Source organism: Mytilus edulis, chromosome 10 (assembly GCF_963676685.1).
Source record: "Mytilus edulis chromosome 10, xbMytEdul2.2, whole genome shotgun sequence".
Lineage (NCBI taxonomy): Eukaryota > Metazoa > Mollusca > Bivalvia > Mytilida > Mytilidae > Mytilus > Mytilus edulis.
In genome coordinates, this window is record NC_092353.1 from 33,532,099 (window position 1) to 33,553,179 (window position 21,081).

A 21,081-nucleotide genomic window follows, 5' to 3' on the forward strand; every position below is an offset into this window, starting at 1 on the left:
CAACCAATTTTTTCCCAAAAAGGGGGGGCGGGCCCCCTGCCCCTCCCCCTAAATCCGCCTCTGACTGTGACCTTAACCTTTGAACTTTAAAGTCAATAGCGCTTAAGATATTCTTAACGAGTAACACCATACCAAGTTTTGAGCATTTTGGTTCTAGAGTGTCCATAACAATTTTATCTACACGCAACTTACATGTAGTAGGCGAGGGAATAATAAACTTAGTTTTATAAGAATTAGACAAAAAGATCGAATTCCCGCCATGCATGGCAGACTTGTACAGAAACGATATGTTGTCGAAATTCTGTTCGTATCTTTTAGACATCGTATGGCCATCGCGCCATCATCGTAATCCATCGTGTAGCCTTCGTAACCCATCGTGTAGCCTTCGTGATCCATCGTGTAGGCTTCGGCTGAGATATGAAGCTTAAATACCCGTCTTCGGTTAACCTTCGTGTGTCCATCATTTGCTATCGTATATAATTTCGGAACCATCGTATAGACTTCGTTATTTATCGTACTTGCTCCGGTCACTTTTTGGTATTTTAACGAGATCGGGACCAACTTCGTACGAACTTACAATTTTCGCATTCGGGTGTCCATCGTATATAAAAATCGGGACAGTGTGACGCGGGCATAAAGATGAACAAGAAAAGGATCTTGGAATTATTTTACAAAATGATCTTAAATTTTCTCAACATATATCAAGTAAAATAAATAAAGCCAATAGTATACTTGGGCTGATTAACCGAACTTTTAACTTTAAAGATCAATATACATTTTTAAGACTATACGTTGCGTTGGTACGACCACACGTGGATATGGAAATACAATATGGTATCCGCATTTAAAGAAAGATATTAATGCTGTAGAAAAAGTGCAGATGAGAGCAACTAAATAATTCCTGATATACGACATTTAAGCTATGAAGACAGATTAAAAGTACTTAAACTACCTTCCCTAACTCAAAGAAGGCGAAGAGGTGATATGATACAAGCTTTCAAAATATTAAAAGGAATCGAAGATGTATCTTATGAAAGATTTTTTACTGTCATCAGTACAAATACCCGTGGGCATAATTGGAAATTAGCAAAACTTAGATGTAACACTTCTTTTCGATTAAGACATTTCTCACAACGAATTATTAATGATTGGAATAACCTACCAGTTGAAGTTATTTCATCAAAAACTGTGGAAGCCTTTATCACATCAGACTTCATACCACATCTTCTTATATTTACTTATAGGAAAATTTCAAAGTGTATATGATTATAAATCATTTAGAGATAAATGCATGTATCAGAATAATTTATACTTACACACCGTCAGTTCTTTTGCACTGTATACCATCCCCATTGTCTTGAACTTCATGTAAAGATGCTGGAGAGATCTATATTTAGACATAAAGTTTTAAAAAAAACATATTACATACATATATATTTCATATGGATAAAGAACTGTGATTAAAGAAGGACATAAATTCTCTTCATGTATTCAATAGATCAATTAAATTATCTACTCTCTCAATAAATAAGTAATTTTTAACCGTAGATTTCAATCTGTTTATAGAATTTAAAGCTCAATACTGACATTAAAGTATCTTCATGTGGGACAACCACAGATTTAAATTTGAAATTGAAAATACATTTTACAGGCAAAATTATCGCACATATTACTTTTAATTTGTTATGTTGTGTCACATGCTAAAAGTATAAAGTGTTAGCTTTGAATTAAATTGAATTGATTAGACTAATGCTTTTATATAGTACCTGAATAAGAATGCAAGCTGAAACTCTGGGACTGATATGAAAGGGCATTTAAAATTACACCCTGTCGCATCTGATATTCATTGTTTTTAATTAACAAGTTGGTGACAATTTGTCAAATTTTAATGGGGATTAACTTATACATAACCTCATTTCTTTTAAGGTACTGTTGGTGAAGTTAATCAGGGTGGGGAAACTGGCAAAATAGGGAACTGTTCCCCAAATGAGTAACAATCCCTCATTTGAGTTATCATTGGTAACTACAATGTAGCTAAAAAATTAAATTTTCTTTTATCTTAATATGACCCACTTAAAACAAATTCTGACATAAAAGAAATGAAGCAATTTTTTATAAGATGAATAGTCAAGTTAGACCTATCTTAATACATTGCGTATACTGAGAAGATACAAGCCTATGAACACTTTAAAAACATGGCAATTGTCAAATGAAAGTGTGTGTTTCATTTTAATGTTGTGTCGTCATTCTCCTCTTATATTTAATGCGTTTCCCTCGGTAATCGTTTGTGACCCGGATTTTTTTTCTATCCATTTATGAGTTTTGAACATCGGTAAACTACTGTTGCCTTTATTTATCACAACTGTGGTAAAGTCATTTTTTATTTACCTGATAACAATTGATTTGCTTAATAGTTGAGGATGAAGATGAACAAGAAAGATAATCCATTCCAAAACCTAGCACCGCAAGAGGGACAACCAAAAGTGCTTCCCGAAAAAGAAAAGAAAACAGAGGATGAAGATTAAACAGAAATGCAACCTAGAACATGAAGAGGGACACTCAAGCGTGAATGATTTTTGTAAATTGTTGAATTGAAGTAAAACTCACTATCGCTCGGGCAAAAGTAATCACGAATATAATGCCTACCCATGTTAAAACTACAATAAAGTATAGCTTGCATCAATTATTTCTTGAATACCAAACGTGAATGTCCATATAATAAAATTGTAACAATAAGTTATGTTGTATATAAAGCACAAATTGGTTTTATTTGTAAATATTGAAATTGAACTATTTGTTTTGCCGGTTTAAGGTGAATTAATTGTTTTGCTGTTTAAGGTGAATAACAGAGAGCTGTTTATATAGAATATGTCCAGATGTTACTGATTTACTTATTTGTGTTAAATTATAATTTTCCTGAAAAATGCTGACAATGTGGGTCTAATTCAATTCCCCGAGGTCCAAATTGATGATTAGTCCAAAGTATATATGATTGTTAATCTTTTTCTGCAGATGAAGGCTTGCCTTGAGAGGTGTTTTAAAACATATAAGAACCTGCCCTGAGTAGACATATTATATATCTGCACGGATCACAGTTTGTTCAGTGCTGGTTCTGTTCGTATGAAGTACAAGTAAATATAACGCATCGTATAAAATTTCAAGAAGAAAGAAGTCTGATGATTAAGAAAAGAGAAAGTCAGTTGTCAAGAAAATGACAACCAACTGCAGATAGTTATCAAAGGTACCAGTATTATAATTTAGTACGCCAGACGCGCGTTTCGTCTACATGAGACTCATCAGTGACGCTCATATCAAAATATTTATAAAGCCAAACAAGTACACAGTTGAAGAGCATTAAGGATCCCAAATTCCAAAAAGTTGTGCCATATACGTCTATGGTAATCTATGCCTGGGATAAGAAAATCCTATTTTTTTTTCGAAATATTAAAAGTTTTGTAAACAGGGAATTTATAAAAATGACCACATTATTGATATTCATGTAAACACCAAATTGTTGGACTACTGGGCTGGTGATACCCTCGGGGACGAAACGTCCACCAGCAGTGGCACCGACCCAGGATTATAATTTAGTTCGCCAGACGCGTGTTTCGTTTACATAAGACTCATCAGTGACGCTCATATCAAAATATTTATAAAGCCAAACAAGTTCAAAGTTAAAGAGCATTGAGGATCCAAAATTCCAAAAAGTTGTTCCAAATACGGCTAAGGTAATCTATGCCTGAGATAAAAAAAATCCTTAGTTTTTTTAGGACACAGAGTTCGACAGTAACACTCTCAGATGACACTGGGCAGAAGTCCAACCCCGGTATATAGAGACATGACATCAATTAACCTGACTCCAGATGAAGAATGTTTGTTCCTGGCAGACTACAAAACAGGAAACCCTGAAGATCAAATGACTTGGTACAGGTAATTCGAATTCCTTATTAAGAAGATAGGCTGATTTTTACTATATGTTCGAAACAGATTTTATATAAACGAAGGCAGCAAAATATGTACCTCAATTTGTCAGTATATGTAATAATTTGTTTATTCTCTCGAAATAAAACCGTAGTATACTGCTGTTCAAAATTCATAAAACGATTGAAAGAAAACAAATCTGGGATACTAACTAAAGCGAGGGAACACATCAACTATAATAGGAAAACAACGAAGCAGAAACATTGAAGCACAACAAAAACAAACGTCAACATACAAAGAAAAGGACAATATTTAATAACAACTGCCATATTTAACTTGATACAGCCCATTTTAAAAGCCAACCTTTCGCTCATACTGTATGGCAATATAAAAAAAATATCGCTAAAATGACTATGCTACGTGAGAAGAAAACAATGCAAACGAACACAAGAACACTCAGCAAATTAAAAGATGTGAACCGCAGAATCAGACATCTTTTATTCACAACAGCGACGTATTTTAGTGACGTGTATATAATCTTGAAAAAAGTAAAATCACAAAAATACTGAGCTCAGAGGAAAATCCAATCGGAAAGTCCATAATCACATGGCAAATTCAAATGACAAAACACATAAAAAACGAATGGACAAGAACTGTCATATTCCTCCTGACTTGGTACAGGCATTTTCAAATGTAGAAAATGGTGGATTAAACCTGAATAGTCAAAATATTTCGTAATACTTCAAAGGAAAGAGGGACGAAAGATACCAGAGGGACAGTCAAACTCATCAATCGAAAATAAACTGACAACGCCATGGCTAAAAATGAAAAAGACAAACGGACAAACAATAGTACACATGACAACATAGAAAACTAAGGAGTAAGCAACACGAATTCATATAATGTAATTCATACAAATATACTGAACATGACACGTTTGATAATTTCATGCGTCCGAAGCGCTTTTCTGGATTTACCCTCATCAGGAACGCTCAAAGCCAAACATTTGAAATCCGAGGATGTATAAGTACCGAAACCGTTGAAGAGCTATATGTGAAAAATACCTAAAATAAATAGCCAAATTCATTTAAAGTCCACTTTGCCTGAGGGAGTTGAAACCTTCAGTTTTTTTTAATAATTTCTAAATTTACAAACGGACAATTTTAGAAAAGTTTCTTAAATCATGTCAGTACCATAATACGGACCATTGAGCTGATGATACCCTGGGGACTGATAGTCCACTGGCAGAGGTATCGACCCAGTGATTTAAAATAATTGAAAACAACACGTTTAATAATCAGACCTGATTTTGATGTAAGAAAAAAAAAAGCTGAATTATAATTATATTGAGACCGACTGGGTCGCGAAGCGACCCAAACCACCTCGCGCAGCGAGGTCGCCTTCACGGCCGGGGGTCTGGGGTCCGCTCAAGGCCCCCAGAAAATTTTGGGATAAATGGTGCAAAATTATGCAATCTGGGCTATTCCTGGCACTTAAATTTAGTTTTAAAAAACATTGTTTTTATATAAGATTTTTCCCCATTTTTCAAAAAAATGTTCAATATGATATAACTTCTATCATTTTTAGATTTTAAGAAGAGAAAATTTATACTTTCTCAATTGCTGACAACTTCTGATAATAAATAGGAAAAGGAAATAATTAATATTTAATAAGGGTAAACATTTATGGTGTATAAATAATATATAATGGCAATTTCATTTCCATAATTCATTGATTTCATTGTCACTAGTGTCCTTTTGTCTTTTGAGAAGCTGAGGTAATGTGTCCTAATCTTGCTCTTTTGGCTGCTTTTTCAATCAATTCTTTTGCTTTTCTCTTGGAAACTGTTTTTTCCTGCGATTTGATTTGTAAGTTTGCTTTTTTTTCCTCATTGATTAATTTCTTTTTGAGCAGTTCTTCCTTGTACTGCTTACAAGCAGTTTTCATATTTTTACACAGGTGAGGATCTATCTTTTCATGTAATACATCTTTTTTCTTGTAGTACTCTACAGCTGTTTTCTCAGTTGCTTTCAAACTGTATTTTATATTCTGAATAGCATTGTATGTTGAAATGTTAATACTTCCAGATTTACAATCTATAATGTCATTCATTATGTTGAAACTAGATTCTACTTGTGGTCCATGAAAACAACTAAGCAGTGATTGAGCCATTTTTGAAAGAAGTGGATACTTCTTTACAATACCATCTTTGCCCCACCATACATCAATTCTTTCATCATCTTCCAACTCCACAATTGATTCATCTGTCTGAAATTTTCTTATTTCCAAATCATAGTTTTCTATTTCATCTTCTTCAAGCACATTTGTCGCAAGACTTGGCAATTTTTGTAAGTAAATCAATGTACAGGTATGGCCTTTTGCATCTGGGTGAATAGCTGAAACTGCTTTCAAGAAAACATTTGTAATTGGAAGCTTATTCTGAAGGGTGAGTCCACAATTTTTATAGGCATCTTGAACCTGAAAAATATTGTATAAAAAAAATATAACAATTGCTCAAATAAATTGAACAACCAAAACTTACATTACTGCACTTGTTATTTTGTATATAATTCCTTCTATAACCTAATATTTCCATATACACATGTGATTTAATTTAAAAAATGCAAAATTATGATTTCTTGATGTATATGTTAATGGTCAATCATGTTAGTCGATTAATTTTTTTGTATGTTTTTCTTTGACAAACTGAGATCATTATCAAATTTGAAATGTTCTTGTAGCTTGTTATGTTTGAAATTTACACTTGTCAACTCATTGTTATTTGTTATTAGTTTTTGATATTGGATACTTTGTTCTGAGACTTCGGGTGACTTTAATTTAATGATTGAGATTTATCTAGGGTATATTTAGTGCTTGTTGTGTGGTATGGGCTCTTGCTCACTGTTGAAGGCCACAAAAGGGACCCCTTTGTGACGGCATTTTTGCAATGCTTTATTTTATTGTGATGTTCTCTTTTTGATGAATACCCTATATCCTTTCTATTTCATATAAAAAAAACTTACATTATGCAAAAATGTTTTTACTGTCACATCTTTTTGATTCTTCTGTATTACTTGTGATGATTTTATCCCAATGAACATTTTATCTGCTTTCAAGAAGTTTGCTGTTGTTGAAATGTCTAATCTCTTTAATTTTGCTGATGTTGTTGCTGACTTCAAAATTTCAGGTTTCACATAACAAGCAAGAAACTCTCTAAATAACTTGACCTGTAAAGAATTATTATCATATTAAAATATAACAAATTTGTCTCTGTATGCTACACTGGGAAATTTGTGTTCATCAAGAAATATATTAACAACAAATAGTTATATATAGTCAGGAATATCTAAGATGTGGTATTTTGTGATATGTGTGGTATGAGCGTGAATGAGACAACTCTCCATCCAAGTCAGAAATCTGTAAAAGTAAAATTATTAATTTAAAAATATGTCAATGTTGAAGACCATGCTGAGCTTCATATTTTTTGGTGTTTTTTTTTTTTGCTGTATATATGGGACATTGTTTTTTGCATTTGCACTTACTAATTGCTCATGCAGCTCATGAATCATTGGCTCTTTCATTTCAAAGGTTAAGACAAACTGCTTCAAAAGAGGCAATACTGAGGAATACAGGCCCATTATCATTTTTGCATAACTTCTCTCGTAAAATACTTTTCCAACAATTCTCTTCTTTCTTTCAAGACCATCTTTTGTCAGATTTTTCTTCAGAAGACACTGTAAATGATACTTTTAATTAATATATGTCTTAGTATTAATACTTTTAATTAATATATGTCTTAGTATTAATACTTTTAATTAATATATGTCTTAGTATTAATAACAAGGCAATGGCAATAGTTAAATTGAGCTTACATATATTGACTCTTTGTCATTCCCAATATGTGTTGTTATGCATGTGATTTTTTTGTGTTGTCAGTCAGTTGAATTTTCAGATTGTTTTCTCTTTAAGAAATGAAAAATGTACAAAATTTACATTGTTTATTTTTTTTCCTCTCCATTTAAAATTCTAAGCATCTAAGTGGGTCAAAATTAAATGCTGAAAAAAAAATTCAATAATTTACAAACATGATAAAGAATCAGTTTAAGAATGAACCCAATACTTGGACTTTTAATTAAGAAATAAATACCCTTCCACACATTTATTGAAAATTATCATGAACTGGATGCTGTACTGAAACCTTTATTTGCTTACTTAATACTAGAAGTTGTTTGGTGTTGCTTTCATTACTTTAATGGACATTGACTCCACATTATCCACTGTAAAAATAAAACAAAACTAAAAACAAACAAAAAATAATTAAATCAAAACACTTGAAACATTATAACAAACAAAAGAAAGAAATATAAGTATTCCTGTATTCAATTACAATATGTCAACAATAGTATTATAGAATTCTGTCTGCTTGTCATTCAATAAATAATTTATGTGAAGTCCATTTTATCCATGGGACATTATATAATTTATATAACAGCCCATTGATAAAATGAACAATATAATAAACATTAAGTACTTTAATTTCTATAAAGAATACAGGTAATTTGTGAATGGCATTTTTGATAATAATTACAAATATTAATTAACAAAAATAACAATAACTTGAAAATATTTAAATAAAAATAAAATCAAAAACCCACCTTTCTTATTTCTAAAATCCTGGCTCTGGATGACTCTGATACACCTAACCTGTGGTACACTTCCACAACAGATATCAGGTATTTGTGACGAATCTTTTCATCTATCCATGGCACATAAAACACAGTGTATCCATCAAAAAGTCTAAGAGTATCTACTGTGACATCGTAAACTGAAAGCCATCTGTGACCTACATATCTTTGAGGCATGGTAAACTTAATGTTGAGCAATGTACAAATTTCTTGAAAAAACTCTCTAAATCTGGAGACCACTTGAAATCATTAAACAAGTCATTGTATAGCTGTTCTATAAATCCATCAAATGGCTTGCAGAATGCTTTGGCTGAGTTATGAACATGATGACAAGTATCGCCATCAACATCCAATAAGTGTGGAGCCTTCTGACTTCTAATACGGGTCTCAAGTCCAGATTTCGAACCACGCATGACGTTGCATGAATCCATTAAGATTGATGTCAAGTTTTTCCATGGTATGTCATTTTTTTCAAATACATCCACAACTTTTGTATACAGAGCTTCACTGTTTACAGTAACACATGTCAGGGAAGATAAATGCCTGACCACTACTTTGTTTGAGATTTTACAGAAGTAACTAGCAAGTATAGTTAGCACCTTTTGATAGTTAGAACTTGTGCTTTCATCCATATTCAAGGAAAAGCAACTTGTCTTCAAACATCTTATAAGATCTTCTTCAAAAGTTTTTCCAACGCCAAAACGGGTCTTATATGAAGCAGTGGTTCTGTTCATAGTGATGGAGTCCAAAGCCTTTTTATCATCAGATAAAGTTTTTGCCAATTCAAGCATTTTTGGCACAAGGGAAAAAGATAGAGAGTTTTCGGAAGTAAATGCCACTACCATAGATTCCATATTTGTTACCCTATCCTGAAATGATGTAAGTGAAGCTGGTGCAGGTTGTTTTAGTTCTGCAGATGACTTGAACATTGGATGTAATCCATATATACCTTGGTGAGTATCTAATTTTGCTCCAAATGCACCTAAAAATAAAACAAGTTAAGTATTACAACAACAAGCCAATCTAGTTAAAAGAGACATTTTGAAAAAATGTCCGACTACAGCATTAAAATGTTTTTATATTGTAGATTAAGTGGTAATGATTGCTTTTGTCAGGTTGGGACATTTAAGGGATATCGCTCTTTAGGGATTGTTCCCAACCTGTGTGTTGGTGTTCATCCCTTTGACTTGTACATCATTTGAAGAAATATTTGCAGAAAAAAGTCCAGACCTACAAAAAATTTGGGCATAGTAGCCCCTAGAAATTAAGAATTTATACCCCCCTATCCCCAATTTCCCAGGCCTTAAAGTTTGGTCAAAGAAAGAAAAGCAAAGAGAGTAGGACAGTTCTCCTTATCCTAAAAGAACATACCTCATTGCTTAAAAGATAGATACACAACATTTAGACAAATAAATAAAGAAATTTCAACGTACCAGACAGGCTGTGGTTTGTTTTTCTCATTTTCAAATTGTCCAGGTGAAGTTTTTTGGTTAAGTGTTGCTCCAAACTTTTCCAGCCTCTTCCAGCGTAATTGATGTCTTTTTGACATAACTCACATCTGGCAATTCCTCTTGAGTTAATTTTCCTAATAAACTGGCCTACTGGGTTGCCATAAACCGAACGTTCAACCCAATCCCATTTCCAACAGTTTTTGACACCTTTGTCAACTTCCAAATTGTATGAGTCCCTCTGAAGTACAACACGGGAAACCATCTTTCATCTTGACTTTGAAATCTCGACCAATCACGTTCGTCCTTTTATTAAAACATAGCTATGGCCAATCAAAAATGAGCTTATGTCCGCTTTTGGAAGTTTTTTTATATAATTTTTATCGGATTCGGAGAAGAGCGGAAAAATATCCGGTTTTGCCGTGATAAATAGAAAAACGGAATTCAAAGCAAGAAATCGGAAAGAAGTCGAGCGGAAAGCGGAATTCCGCTAAAAAACGGAAGAAAATCAGGTCTGAATAATTGCATGCGTCCGAAGCGCTTTTTTAGATTTACCTTCATTAGGAAAGCTCAAAGGCCAACATTTGAAATCCGAGGATGTATAAGTACCGAAACCGTTGAAGAGATAAAGATGAAAAATACCTAAAATAAATAGCCAAAAAAAATCATCTAAAGTCAACTTTGAAACCTTAGTCAACTTTGCCTGAGGGAGTTGAAACCTTAGTTTCATAATAATTTCAAAATTTATAAACGGACAATTTTAGAAAAGTTTGTTAAATCATGATAATACTCGTCTTGATAATTATTATTATGGCGGTCTCTAAAAGCTATTTAAAAATGTGACGACGTCATACTTATTTTGGACTAACACAATATAAAACCTTATCCATGAAACATGGAAATTAGTTCGCATATACTGAGATACTGACAAATAAGACATGTGTAAAATGTAGAGAAAATACAGAATTATATCCTCAAACGATAAGACATCAGATGTAATATTCAACCAAACCCACACAAAACATAACTAAATGCATGAATGTTGGATGTATTAATACCTAGACACGTCGTAAAGAAATGCAAATTAACCCTCTACAAAACAGGAACAAGTCACGTTCGGCTTCAAGCAGTCAGACGACATAGATTTGAAACCACAATCTTAATACGTGGTAAAATTGTCGTTAGTTAGTTTAGAGGCGACGGGTGTCACATGTGGAGCAGGATCTGCTTACCCTTCCGGAGCACCTGAGATAACCCCCAGTTTGGGTGGGGTTTTGTGTTACTTAGTTTTTAGTTATCTATGTTGTGTCTTGTGTACTATAATTTGACTGTTTGTCTTTTTATTTTTTAGCCATTACGTTGTCAGTTTATTTTCGATCTATGAGGTTGACTGTCCCTCTGGTATCTTTCGTCACTCTTTCAAACGAATCCGGCATATTTCATGTAAAATTGAAAATTGTCTAAAAGAAATAATCCACAATGGTTTTCAACATAAAAATGGTAGCATACGCTGTAAATGTATACAATTATAATCCTAGTACCTTTGATAACTATTTACTTTGGGATACCAAACGGCACATTTTGTTAATAGTGAACAGTAGGTAAAACATGCATGCTTCACAGAGAAACAACTGATAAGTATGCTAGAGTTTCTTATTTACAACGTGTTTGTTGAATTTGGAGGTAGACTTTTTAACAAATTGTCAACATTCCTATGGGCACGCCTCTACTTCCCGAACTCTTATTTTCATTTGAGTCGGAGTTCCTTCAGACACTTGTCAAAAATAAGAATTCCGAAGAAGCCATATCATTTAATTTCACATTCAGATATATTGATGATGTTCTTTCCATTAACAATTCAAACTTTTCGGACTGGGTTCCATTAATATATCCTCCAGAATTAGAAATGTAAAGAAACAAAAGCATTGCTTCTTCCTCCTCATTTTAAAATCATACCTAGAATTTTACATAAGCAGTCAATTCAATACCATAATCTATGACAAAGGAGACGATTTAAATTTTGAAATTATTAATTTCCCTTACCTAAGTAGTAATTTACCAAATTCACCTACATTTGGGATATATTAAGGCAACAGGAGTATACTGCTGTTCGAAATTCATAAATCAATTGAGAGAAAAACAAAATCGGGGTTACAAAATGTAACTGAGAGAAACACATCAAATATAAGAAAACTACGACACAACAGAAACACAACACTAAAATGTAACACACACAGAAAAAAGTAAAATCACAAAAATACTGAACTTAGAGGAAAATCTAATCGGAAAGTCCATAATCACATTGCAAAAAAAAATAAAAAAACGAACTATAATATAACAATTGCCATTTTTCTGACTTATGGGGTCATTTGTTGTATGATATGTTTTCTCTATAATCCGGACTTCCATGAAACAATAGAATGATCAGGCTGATTGGAATGTTTATGCTATAAATAAAGAATCATTTACATGAAACCTATTATAATTCATTTTTAAATTGAATCTTTGACGAGTTTCCCCGATGTAGATCAATCCGCAAAAAGTACTGTTGTATCTTTACCCTAAGCCCCGGGTTCTCCCTATTAGGAGTAGACAACTGATACCATTCTCCCTGCCAGGAGTAGACGATGGACACCAATGGGCCTCTGGTTGGATACAGCGGATGTCAGAGCCTGCGCACGCCTGCAGCGCCCTCTTCAGCCAATGGTCAACTACAAGCTAGACGCATACGAAGATACAGTTTACAACGCCCGAGTAATAGGTAATTACACAGTACTTAAGCCTAAGTCCTTCTTATATGCATACAGTCCAGGTCGGGTCCTTTCAAGGGAAATAGTCTTTCCCCAAGACGAACACCACATTATTGGTAGTGCGGGTGGTTCGAACACACATGGTGTGACCTAGTTAGCCATTTTGGTCAGGGGATTCTGACCAGGTGCAATCAAGCGTGATTGGCAGAATTAATTTGGCTATTCTGAGACTTTGCAATTGGGATTAGGCTTAAAAGAAGAGCTTTAGAAGCGATACCAAGCGTTGTATGATAAGTTTTTCACTGTCTGTGAAAGTTTTCAAACTTTGTTCAAGTCATTGATTTTTTCAGATTGAGTCTCGCGTGATTTCGTGTTACCAGGTAACAGCGATACTGGAGATCAATACCGGAAGTGATTTCCGTGATTTGTTTACATATGCAATACACATCTTTGCTATTTTGTAAACGGGATTTAAATCAATAAAGACTTGTTTATTATTTTGTTATTGTTTTGTCATTTATTTATAGTGAAAGTATCACTGACTATAGGTTAATATTCAGCACAATGAGTGGGTTTAAAATCAAAATAAACTCCAGTCCGGAGTCTGTTCTCCTACATGTACCTGGCATTGGTACGGCTACTGCTCGTAGAATTATAGTAATGAGAAATAATGGCATAACAATTACACCAGAAATATTGGCCCAAATACCATATATGAAAAATAAAATGTCCCTTGTGTCCGATATGATTGATTTTTCTCCTTGTGAATTCAATGACATGGACAATGTTGATGTCAGGTATCAAGGTCAGCCACATGAGTCACAAGACTATGAGACAGATACACATGTAAAATCACACGAGGGAGGGGCAGCAAATTTTGTGTCCACACCCTTCACCCCGGGTACTATTAGACGGGAAATTGCTCATTTGCAAGAATTTAACACCGATACACAGAGGTGGATAGACCAACACGGTTCCACACAGGCACCTGTCCAGGGGGGTGAAATTTATCAAAAACCTTATTTAAATCAACCGGTTTTTTCTGACTCGGAGATTGCCATGGATACAGTGTGGAATTCGCAGGTTGATCGCACGTCAATGAGATCCATGCCCTCATGCATCGAGGAAAATGAATATCCAACCCAAGAGATGGACCGTTGCAGAATTTTTGACGATAATCTGTCCGGTAGTGAGGAATCGTTACTTCCCAGCCGAACTTTACAACCAGAAGTAATTGACCCAGCATACGGACCACATTATGTAGAATATGAACCGTCAGATAAGCCAGATTTGCCAAGTCTAGATCGGTCTATGAGTATTCAGCATGATAGCACCACTATGATAGAGGTTCAGCTGAATCAACAACTAAGGTTAGTGGGTGAACATTGTACAGAGCACGAGTCGTCAACCGCTATGAAAGAGCAACATTTCGAGAACACCCACCTCAACGACAGGTTCCAACAGAGCCAGACTAGGGAACCAATCAATCAGCGCAGTAGGTTGTTAGAAAATTCTGTCAACTATATTCAACCGCCACAACCAACAGTTCAACTGCCAGTTGAACATACAGTCAACTTCAACCAACAACTTCACCAATAATGTGGTGTTCGTCTTGGGGAAAGACTATTTCCCTTGAAAGGACCCGACCTGGACTGTATGCATATAAGAAGGACTTAGGCTTAAGTACTGTGTAATTACCTATTACTCGGGCGTTGTAAACTGTATCTTCGTATGCGTCTAGCTTGTAGTTGACCATTGGCTGAAGAGTACATGACAAAACAAGCAGTAATGAAATTTTGTCAAGGTTGCAACGACCCAGAGGCTGGACAACACGCATGTGGATTTAAACCAGTATCGGTTGAAAATGCAATTGATATAATAAAGTGGTATCAGCATTCAAGAAAGGCGGTGCAAGCCCACATTGCTCAAGGAAAAACACATGAAGTCAACCAGGCGTCAGCTCCAACACCAACTGCACAAGTTAGTGACACACCATCAGTGCACGGGGTAGGCTCGTCTAAATCAAACATAGACACACGAGTATCTCAAATGGAGCAACAGCTTCGTCAACAACGAGAAGAGCAACAGCAGAGCATGCAACAGATGCAAAGCCTACTGTCCTCAATGGCTACACTTACAGAGGAAATGCGACATTCAAACAGATCTAGTGGTACTTCGCCCAGTCGGGACTATAGATCAGATAATACCTCACGTGGACGTGGTCAAGGTAGAAGAGGTGGTTATAATAATCGTGCTGGTAACCGAAGGTCACAAACCCCAGACGGGGCATGTTTTTATTGTCATGAACTAGGACATTTCAAAAGAGATTGCCCAAAGTTAAATAACTCACCTGGCAGCAAACCGCCAACTCAGAACAAGCAAACAGAACGCAAATCAGTTACAATGAAATTGCCAGAGGACCAAGCTACAGAGGGACCATCTAATGGGTTTACAGTAGTAGGAACAATTGGGACTGCTCAACTGTTGAGAGTACAGGTAAAAATCCAGGACAAACTAGTAACTGCATTGATTGATACGGGCTCAGAGGTTACCATAATGCAGGACAAAGTTTTTGATTCTCTGAAAGAAAAACCTTATGTCATTAGAGAGACACTTATGCATGGAGCAGGCCGAGAAATGCAGATGACCTGCAGAATTACTAATCCTACTCTGTTTAGTATACAGGACCTACTTTTCAATCACAACTTATATATCGCTCCAATTGACTGTGAGATGCTACTGGGCCATGACTTCCTAGCTAGTAATAATGTTATACTCAACATTGGTCAAGGATACATGTCCATCAACGACAAGACAGTTAAGCTAGTCTTAGGAGGAGAGACACCATCTGCTCAACCCTCAGTCAGCAGAATTACAATACCAAGCTCGGTAGTAGTCCCACCTAATTCAGTAATGCGAATGAATTGTACAGTACCAGTACAGGATAATGATTTTGTGATAGAACCAAACTCGAAGACTACACTCTTGATTCCCAGATCAGTTTGTGCTAAAGGACAAAGTCCAGTTGTTTGTTTTATGAATGTGACGGACAACCCTGTCCGACTCCAGGGTGGAATAGAAGTAGCTGAGGCACATGCTGTGACAGTAATTGAATCTATGGATGATCCTCAGGAGCTCAGTGTTGGCACTTGTTCAACCAGTAAAAAAGGTAACAGTCAAAAAGGTACACCGCCCCCACAGGAGGATCTACCAGATCACCTTCAAGAACTATTTACAACATCCAGTCAGGATTTGACAACAGACCAGAAATCAAAATTGAGAACTTTGCTTTACACGTACAGTGACGTCTTTGCAAAGACAGAGTTTGACCTTGGTAATTTTAGTCATGTAGAACATGAAATTGATACTGGTGATGCCAGGCCTATTCAGCTCCGTATGCGGAGAACACCAGCTTGTTTTGTTCAGGAGGAGGAGGCACACCTCAAGAAAATGTTAGATGCTGGAGTTATACAACCTTCAACATCAGAATGGGCTTCAGCACCAGTGCTTATCAGGAAGAAAGATGGCGGGGTACGCTGGTGCATAGACTTCAGAAGGCTCAACTCAGTCACATCACGTGATTTATTTCCGTTGCCCCTGATAGACGAATGTCTGGATACTTTGGCTGGAAACATATGGTATTCCAAACTGGACGCTAATAGCGCATATTGGCAAATAAAGATCAAGCCAGAGGACCGTAAGAAGACCGCATTTGTCACCAAGTATGGATTGTTTGAGTGCGTCAAGATGGCTTTTGGACTTTGCAACGCACCAGGTACTTATGCCAGAGTGATGAACCTTGTCCTCAGAGGTTTAACGTGGAAAACTGTTTTGGCCTTCCTTGATGACATACTGGTTTTAGGACCATCTTTTGATGAACATCTCACTAACCTACAAAATGTATTTGCTAGATTTCGAGAGTATGGACTTAGATTAAAGCCTAAAAAGTGTGCTCTGTTCAGAACAAGTGTAGAATTTTTAGGCAGGAGTGTCAGTAACCAGGGCCTCCAAATAGGCCAGCAACATTTGCAACCAGTTAGTGGTTGGGTGGTGCCTACTTGCACAAAGGAAGTTGAACAATTCCTGGGATTTGTGAACTACCACCGTTCATTTATCAAGGACTATGCCAAAATATCTGCGCCACTGTATGAAGTGACAGGAAAAAATTTGTTTTCATGGAACCATGAACGTCAACTTGCATTTCAGACGTTGAAAGACAACTTGCTATCTGCACCAGTACTTACTTTGCCTAACAACAAGGATTATTTCATCCTGGACACGGACGCCTCCCAAAATGCAATAGGCGCAGAACTTATTCAGGTTCAAGATGGAGAGGAACGGACCATAGCATATGGTAGCTTTGTACTTACAGCCGAACAAAAACGTTATTGCACAACTAGAAAGGAGTTGTTGGCAGTAATTAGATTTACTAGACAGTTCAGACACTACCTTCTGGGAAGACAATTCACTGTGAGGACAGACCATAGTAGTTTGACATGGCTTGTCAATTTCAAAGAGCCCCAGGGGCAATTAGCTAGATGGTTGGAAGAGCTCAGCCAATATGACCTGGTCATAAAGCATAGGCCAGGTAAACAACACATTGATGCAGATGTCTTGTCTCGTCTCCCGGATAGGTTAAAAGAATGTCCACATTATACTGCAGACACCATACTGGCAAGTTTACCTTGCAAGGGCTGTAATTACTGCCAGCGAGCACATCAAAGTTGGGCACAGTTTTTATGTGATGTAGATGAAGCAGTCCCACTGGCTAGAAAAAGGAAGCAAAAGCCAAGATTACTTAAAAGAGTGGCAACAGCAATGATGATGTTATTTGAAACACCAGAAAAGGTTTCAACCTTGGAACAACCTGCAGTAACAGTTGAATCTGCAGTTACTGACGACTGTTGTTACCCTAGCAGCTTAAACTCAATTGAGCCAATAGCGAGCCAGTCATCTGAGGAATGTGATTTACCACTATTCAGTACAGGTATGGAATTGATTTTTACTCCATCAACGGCAAGAATTGTAATGGATGACTCTTCTGATTGTGTCGTGGCAGCAATCGCCCAAGAAGAGGGCATAACTATCTCAGGTTTCAGTGAAGAGGATATAAAAACAGGCCAAGAGAGTGATCTAGACTTGATGTTTATCCTCCCGTTTTTAAAAGATGGCTGTGAACCACTATCCAATGATTTGTTCCTGGCACCACCAGCAGCCAAGAGTCACTGGATTAATAAAGAAAGATTTTTCTTAGACGACAATGGTATTTTAAAGAGTCAACCCAAAACAAAGGGAGCCAATACAAGACTTGTTGTACCCGCTTCTTTAAGACAAACAGTAATGGAGCTCTGTCATGAACTGCCTAGTGCAGGACATCAAGGTGTATCAAGGACCATGTCCAAGATAAAGGACAAATATCACTGGTATAACATGACCAAAGACATTAACTTGTTTGTACTTAGTTGTGATACTTGTAACAAGAACAAGAAAGCCAGCAGACATAGTAAATGTCCTCTGACCAAGTACCATGCTGGGTACCCTATGGAAAGAGTCCACATAGATTTTATGGGCCCTTTGCCAAAGACGAAACAAAACAATGAACATATTTTAATGATGACAGACCAATTCACCAAGTGGACGGAATGTATACCACTACCGTCACAAACGGCTGAAGTAACTGCTCAGGCAGCTATTAATGAGTTTTTTACAAGATTTGGCTATCCATTCCAGCTATTCTCAGATCAGGGACGTAACTTTGAGAGCGCACTCTTTAAAGCAGTATGTGATTTGCTGCAAATTCATAAGGCGAGAACGACCCCATATCGTCCTCAGTCAAATGGACAGGTTGAGAGACAGAACCGCAGTCTCATGGATGCAGTCAGATGCTTTGTTGATTCACAACAAGAAAACTGGGATCAACATATTGCTCAACTAGGGGGAGCCATGAGATCTAGTGTCAACAGGAGTACAGGGTATACACCAAACAAGCTAATGCTGGGCAGGGAAACCAATCAGCCAGCAGACCTTATGTTCGGCAGTCAGAGCGAAAGGAAGTATGAGGGTGCTGATAGCTATATCATAGACCTTGAAAAAGCTATTAAAAGTGCGCATACCATTGCTCGGGATAAGCTCAAGACCTCCCAGGAGAGAATGAAGAGAGACTATGACCTTAGGGTCTTAGAAAAATCGTACCAGCCGGGGGATCTTGTGTATGTTTTAGACACTGCCCAAATTAAGGGTAAATGTAAAAAATTAGGGTCACCATGGAAAGGGCCAGGCATTGTAATTAGTAAGGTTACCGGGTACGTGTACAAGGTGAAACTCCAAAGAGTGGTTTTTAACACTAATCATGACCGACTCAAGCCATGTGGGGATAGGAAAATTCCTGCTTGGTTGGAGACTTGTAGGGACAAATTTAAACAAGGTATTGACGTCTTGGCAGGCAATAAGACCAAGCCTACTACCCCTCAGTACTGTGTGTGTCGGGGCCCAGACACGGGTGAGACAATGGTCCAATGTGATAACTGTAGGGAATGGTTCCATTTAACCTGCATAGGTATGTCAATCCAAGAGGCCAATGAGATAGATCCCTACATTTGCCCAAACTGCCAACTTGTCCGTCCTACTCCACCCTCAAAAGATAAAAGAGGGGGAGAAAATGAGTAGGTAACCATATTGTGTAAATAGTCAGTTTAATTATTGTGTATTAGATACGTAAATTGTCAGTTTAACTAATGTTTGTTTATTTTTTTTCATATTTTTTAGAATGTCGGATTCTGAGTCATTCAGATCATGCTCCAGCGTGGGTAGTGAGGAGGAGAGAAGTGGTGATGGTGACTCCCAGCCGGGAGTGGGCATCCAGCCCTTTGATTTGAGGTTACTGGACACGGCCACCAACAGGAGAAGGGACAGGAGGGAGGAACCTGCCCAGGATGGACCTGTTGAGGTAACGCCTACAGTATTGCTGGAGGTACCAGCAATACCAGAAGTAAGTGTGTCAGGGGGACAGGAGGTACCTGTTCGAGTACAGGGTACTCCAGAGGAGACACAGGATGAGGTGCCACGGGAACTGGTGGTCGAGGCTGTGGAGCAGTCAGCTCCAGTAGCAGCCAAGGTAAGTGTCTCAGGAGAACAGGAGGTACCTGTTCTGGTTGATAGCCTGCAGACACTTGCCATCTCAGGAGAGACTCTTAACACTCCAGAGGAGACAGAAGAGTCAGAGGTGCAGGGGGAAGTGCCTACAACACAAGGTGGGGAGCAGTCTGCTTCAGTGCCTGGGGGATCATGTGTCCCCAATGTTTGAGTCCAACTTCAACAGGGAAGTGATGTCCAATCAAGGCTTCCACCAGTTCAGGGGCCATATGGTCATCCTGTTAGCCAGGTGGCTCACTGGCCGAGAAGACGTGACCTCTTCAGAGTTTGTCTCCTGGTTGCAGGAGAGAGCAGCCATCCCAAGCGGTTGTAAGATCCAAGGAGTGGACATGCCACCACTGAGAGCCGTTTGCCTGGAGATGAACTGGCAGAAACGCAGTGTGTATTCCCTGCATCCCATCACCAGCCCAGTAGTGATATTATATTGGAGGGTGATCCTAGGTGTGCTTCGGTACCTAAGCCCAGCACACAGAGCCTGCGTCGCTCTAGAGGAGTATCAGGGAGTTAACGGTCCGACATATGACCTTCTATGTCAGGCCAATTCCAGATTCTGCCAGGTGGCAGAGCCCGTCGTGGCTCAGTCCACAACCAGTGTGTCAGTGCCGGAGACTACTGTTCAGGCAAGCTCTAGCTCTGTGGATGCCCCACCAGTGACACAGACAGTGCGGCGGTACCCCAGAAGGAGGAGGAAGAGAGGGTCACTCCACCAGTGGAGGAGCCAGCAGCCGTGGCCACCAAGCCAGACGAATCCTTGGTGGTTCTAGTGTACCACAACACTAGAAAGTTAGTGGCAGTAACATCTGTTGCCAGCGCTGTGGCTCAGGCCAGGGAACTGTTCGATCTGGAAGACCAGGAGGTCGTGCTGACCTACCTGGGAGCCGAGTTAACCAGATCCGTCAGGATGGAGTTGCTGCCAGCCATGGCAGAACTCACGGTAACAGTCAAATGAGCTACCCAGAAGTGACAATAACGTGAATGTAATTCTGGACTCTTTTTGGTTTTGGCTTAGCCTCCGCTTCCTGTCTGGAAGCTGACTCCCCAGGATTTGAAAACCAGGCCAGTGTAAAAATTGTAAATAGTAGACTAGTGTTAGACATTTTTACATATCGCCATATTGAAGAACGG

At 37.6% G+C, this 21,081-nt stretch overlaps 2 protein-coding genes across 2 annotated transcripts; one reads left to right on the plus strand and one right to left on the minus strand.

The window, feature by feature from the left end:
• Window positions 1-5,573: 5,573 nt before the first annotated feature.
• On the minus strand, window positions 5,574-10,343 carry LOC139490962 (uncharacterized). The gene is made up of 6 exons (XM_071278128.1): window positions 10,040-10,343; window positions 8,577-9,588; window positions 8,134-8,198; window positions 7,464-7,655; window positions 6,945-7,148; window positions 5,574-6,399 (listed from the first exon to the last, which is right to left on the minus strand). Exons 4-6 carry the CDS (start codon window positions 7,563-7,565, stop codon window positions 5,668-5,670), a joined length of 1,038 nt encoding a protein of 345 aa, XP_071134229.1. The 5' UTR covers window positions 7,566-7,655; window positions 8,134-8,198; window positions 8,577-9,588; window positions 10,040-10,343; the 3' UTR covers window positions 5,574-5,667.
• A 2,275-nt stretch (window positions 10,344-12,618) lies between these two features.
• Window positions 12,619-20,107, plus strand: LOC139492717 (uncharacterized). The gene is made up of 2 exons (XM_071280869.1): window positions 12,619-12,815; window positions 19,570-20,107. The coding sequence occupies exons 1-2, from the start codon at window positions 12,682-12,684 to the stop codon at window positions 20,105-20,107; spliced, it is 672 nt and encodes a 223-aa protein (XP_071136970.1). The 5' UTR covers window positions 12,619-12,681.
• The last annotated feature ends 974 nt before the right edge of the window (window positions 20,108-21,081 follow it).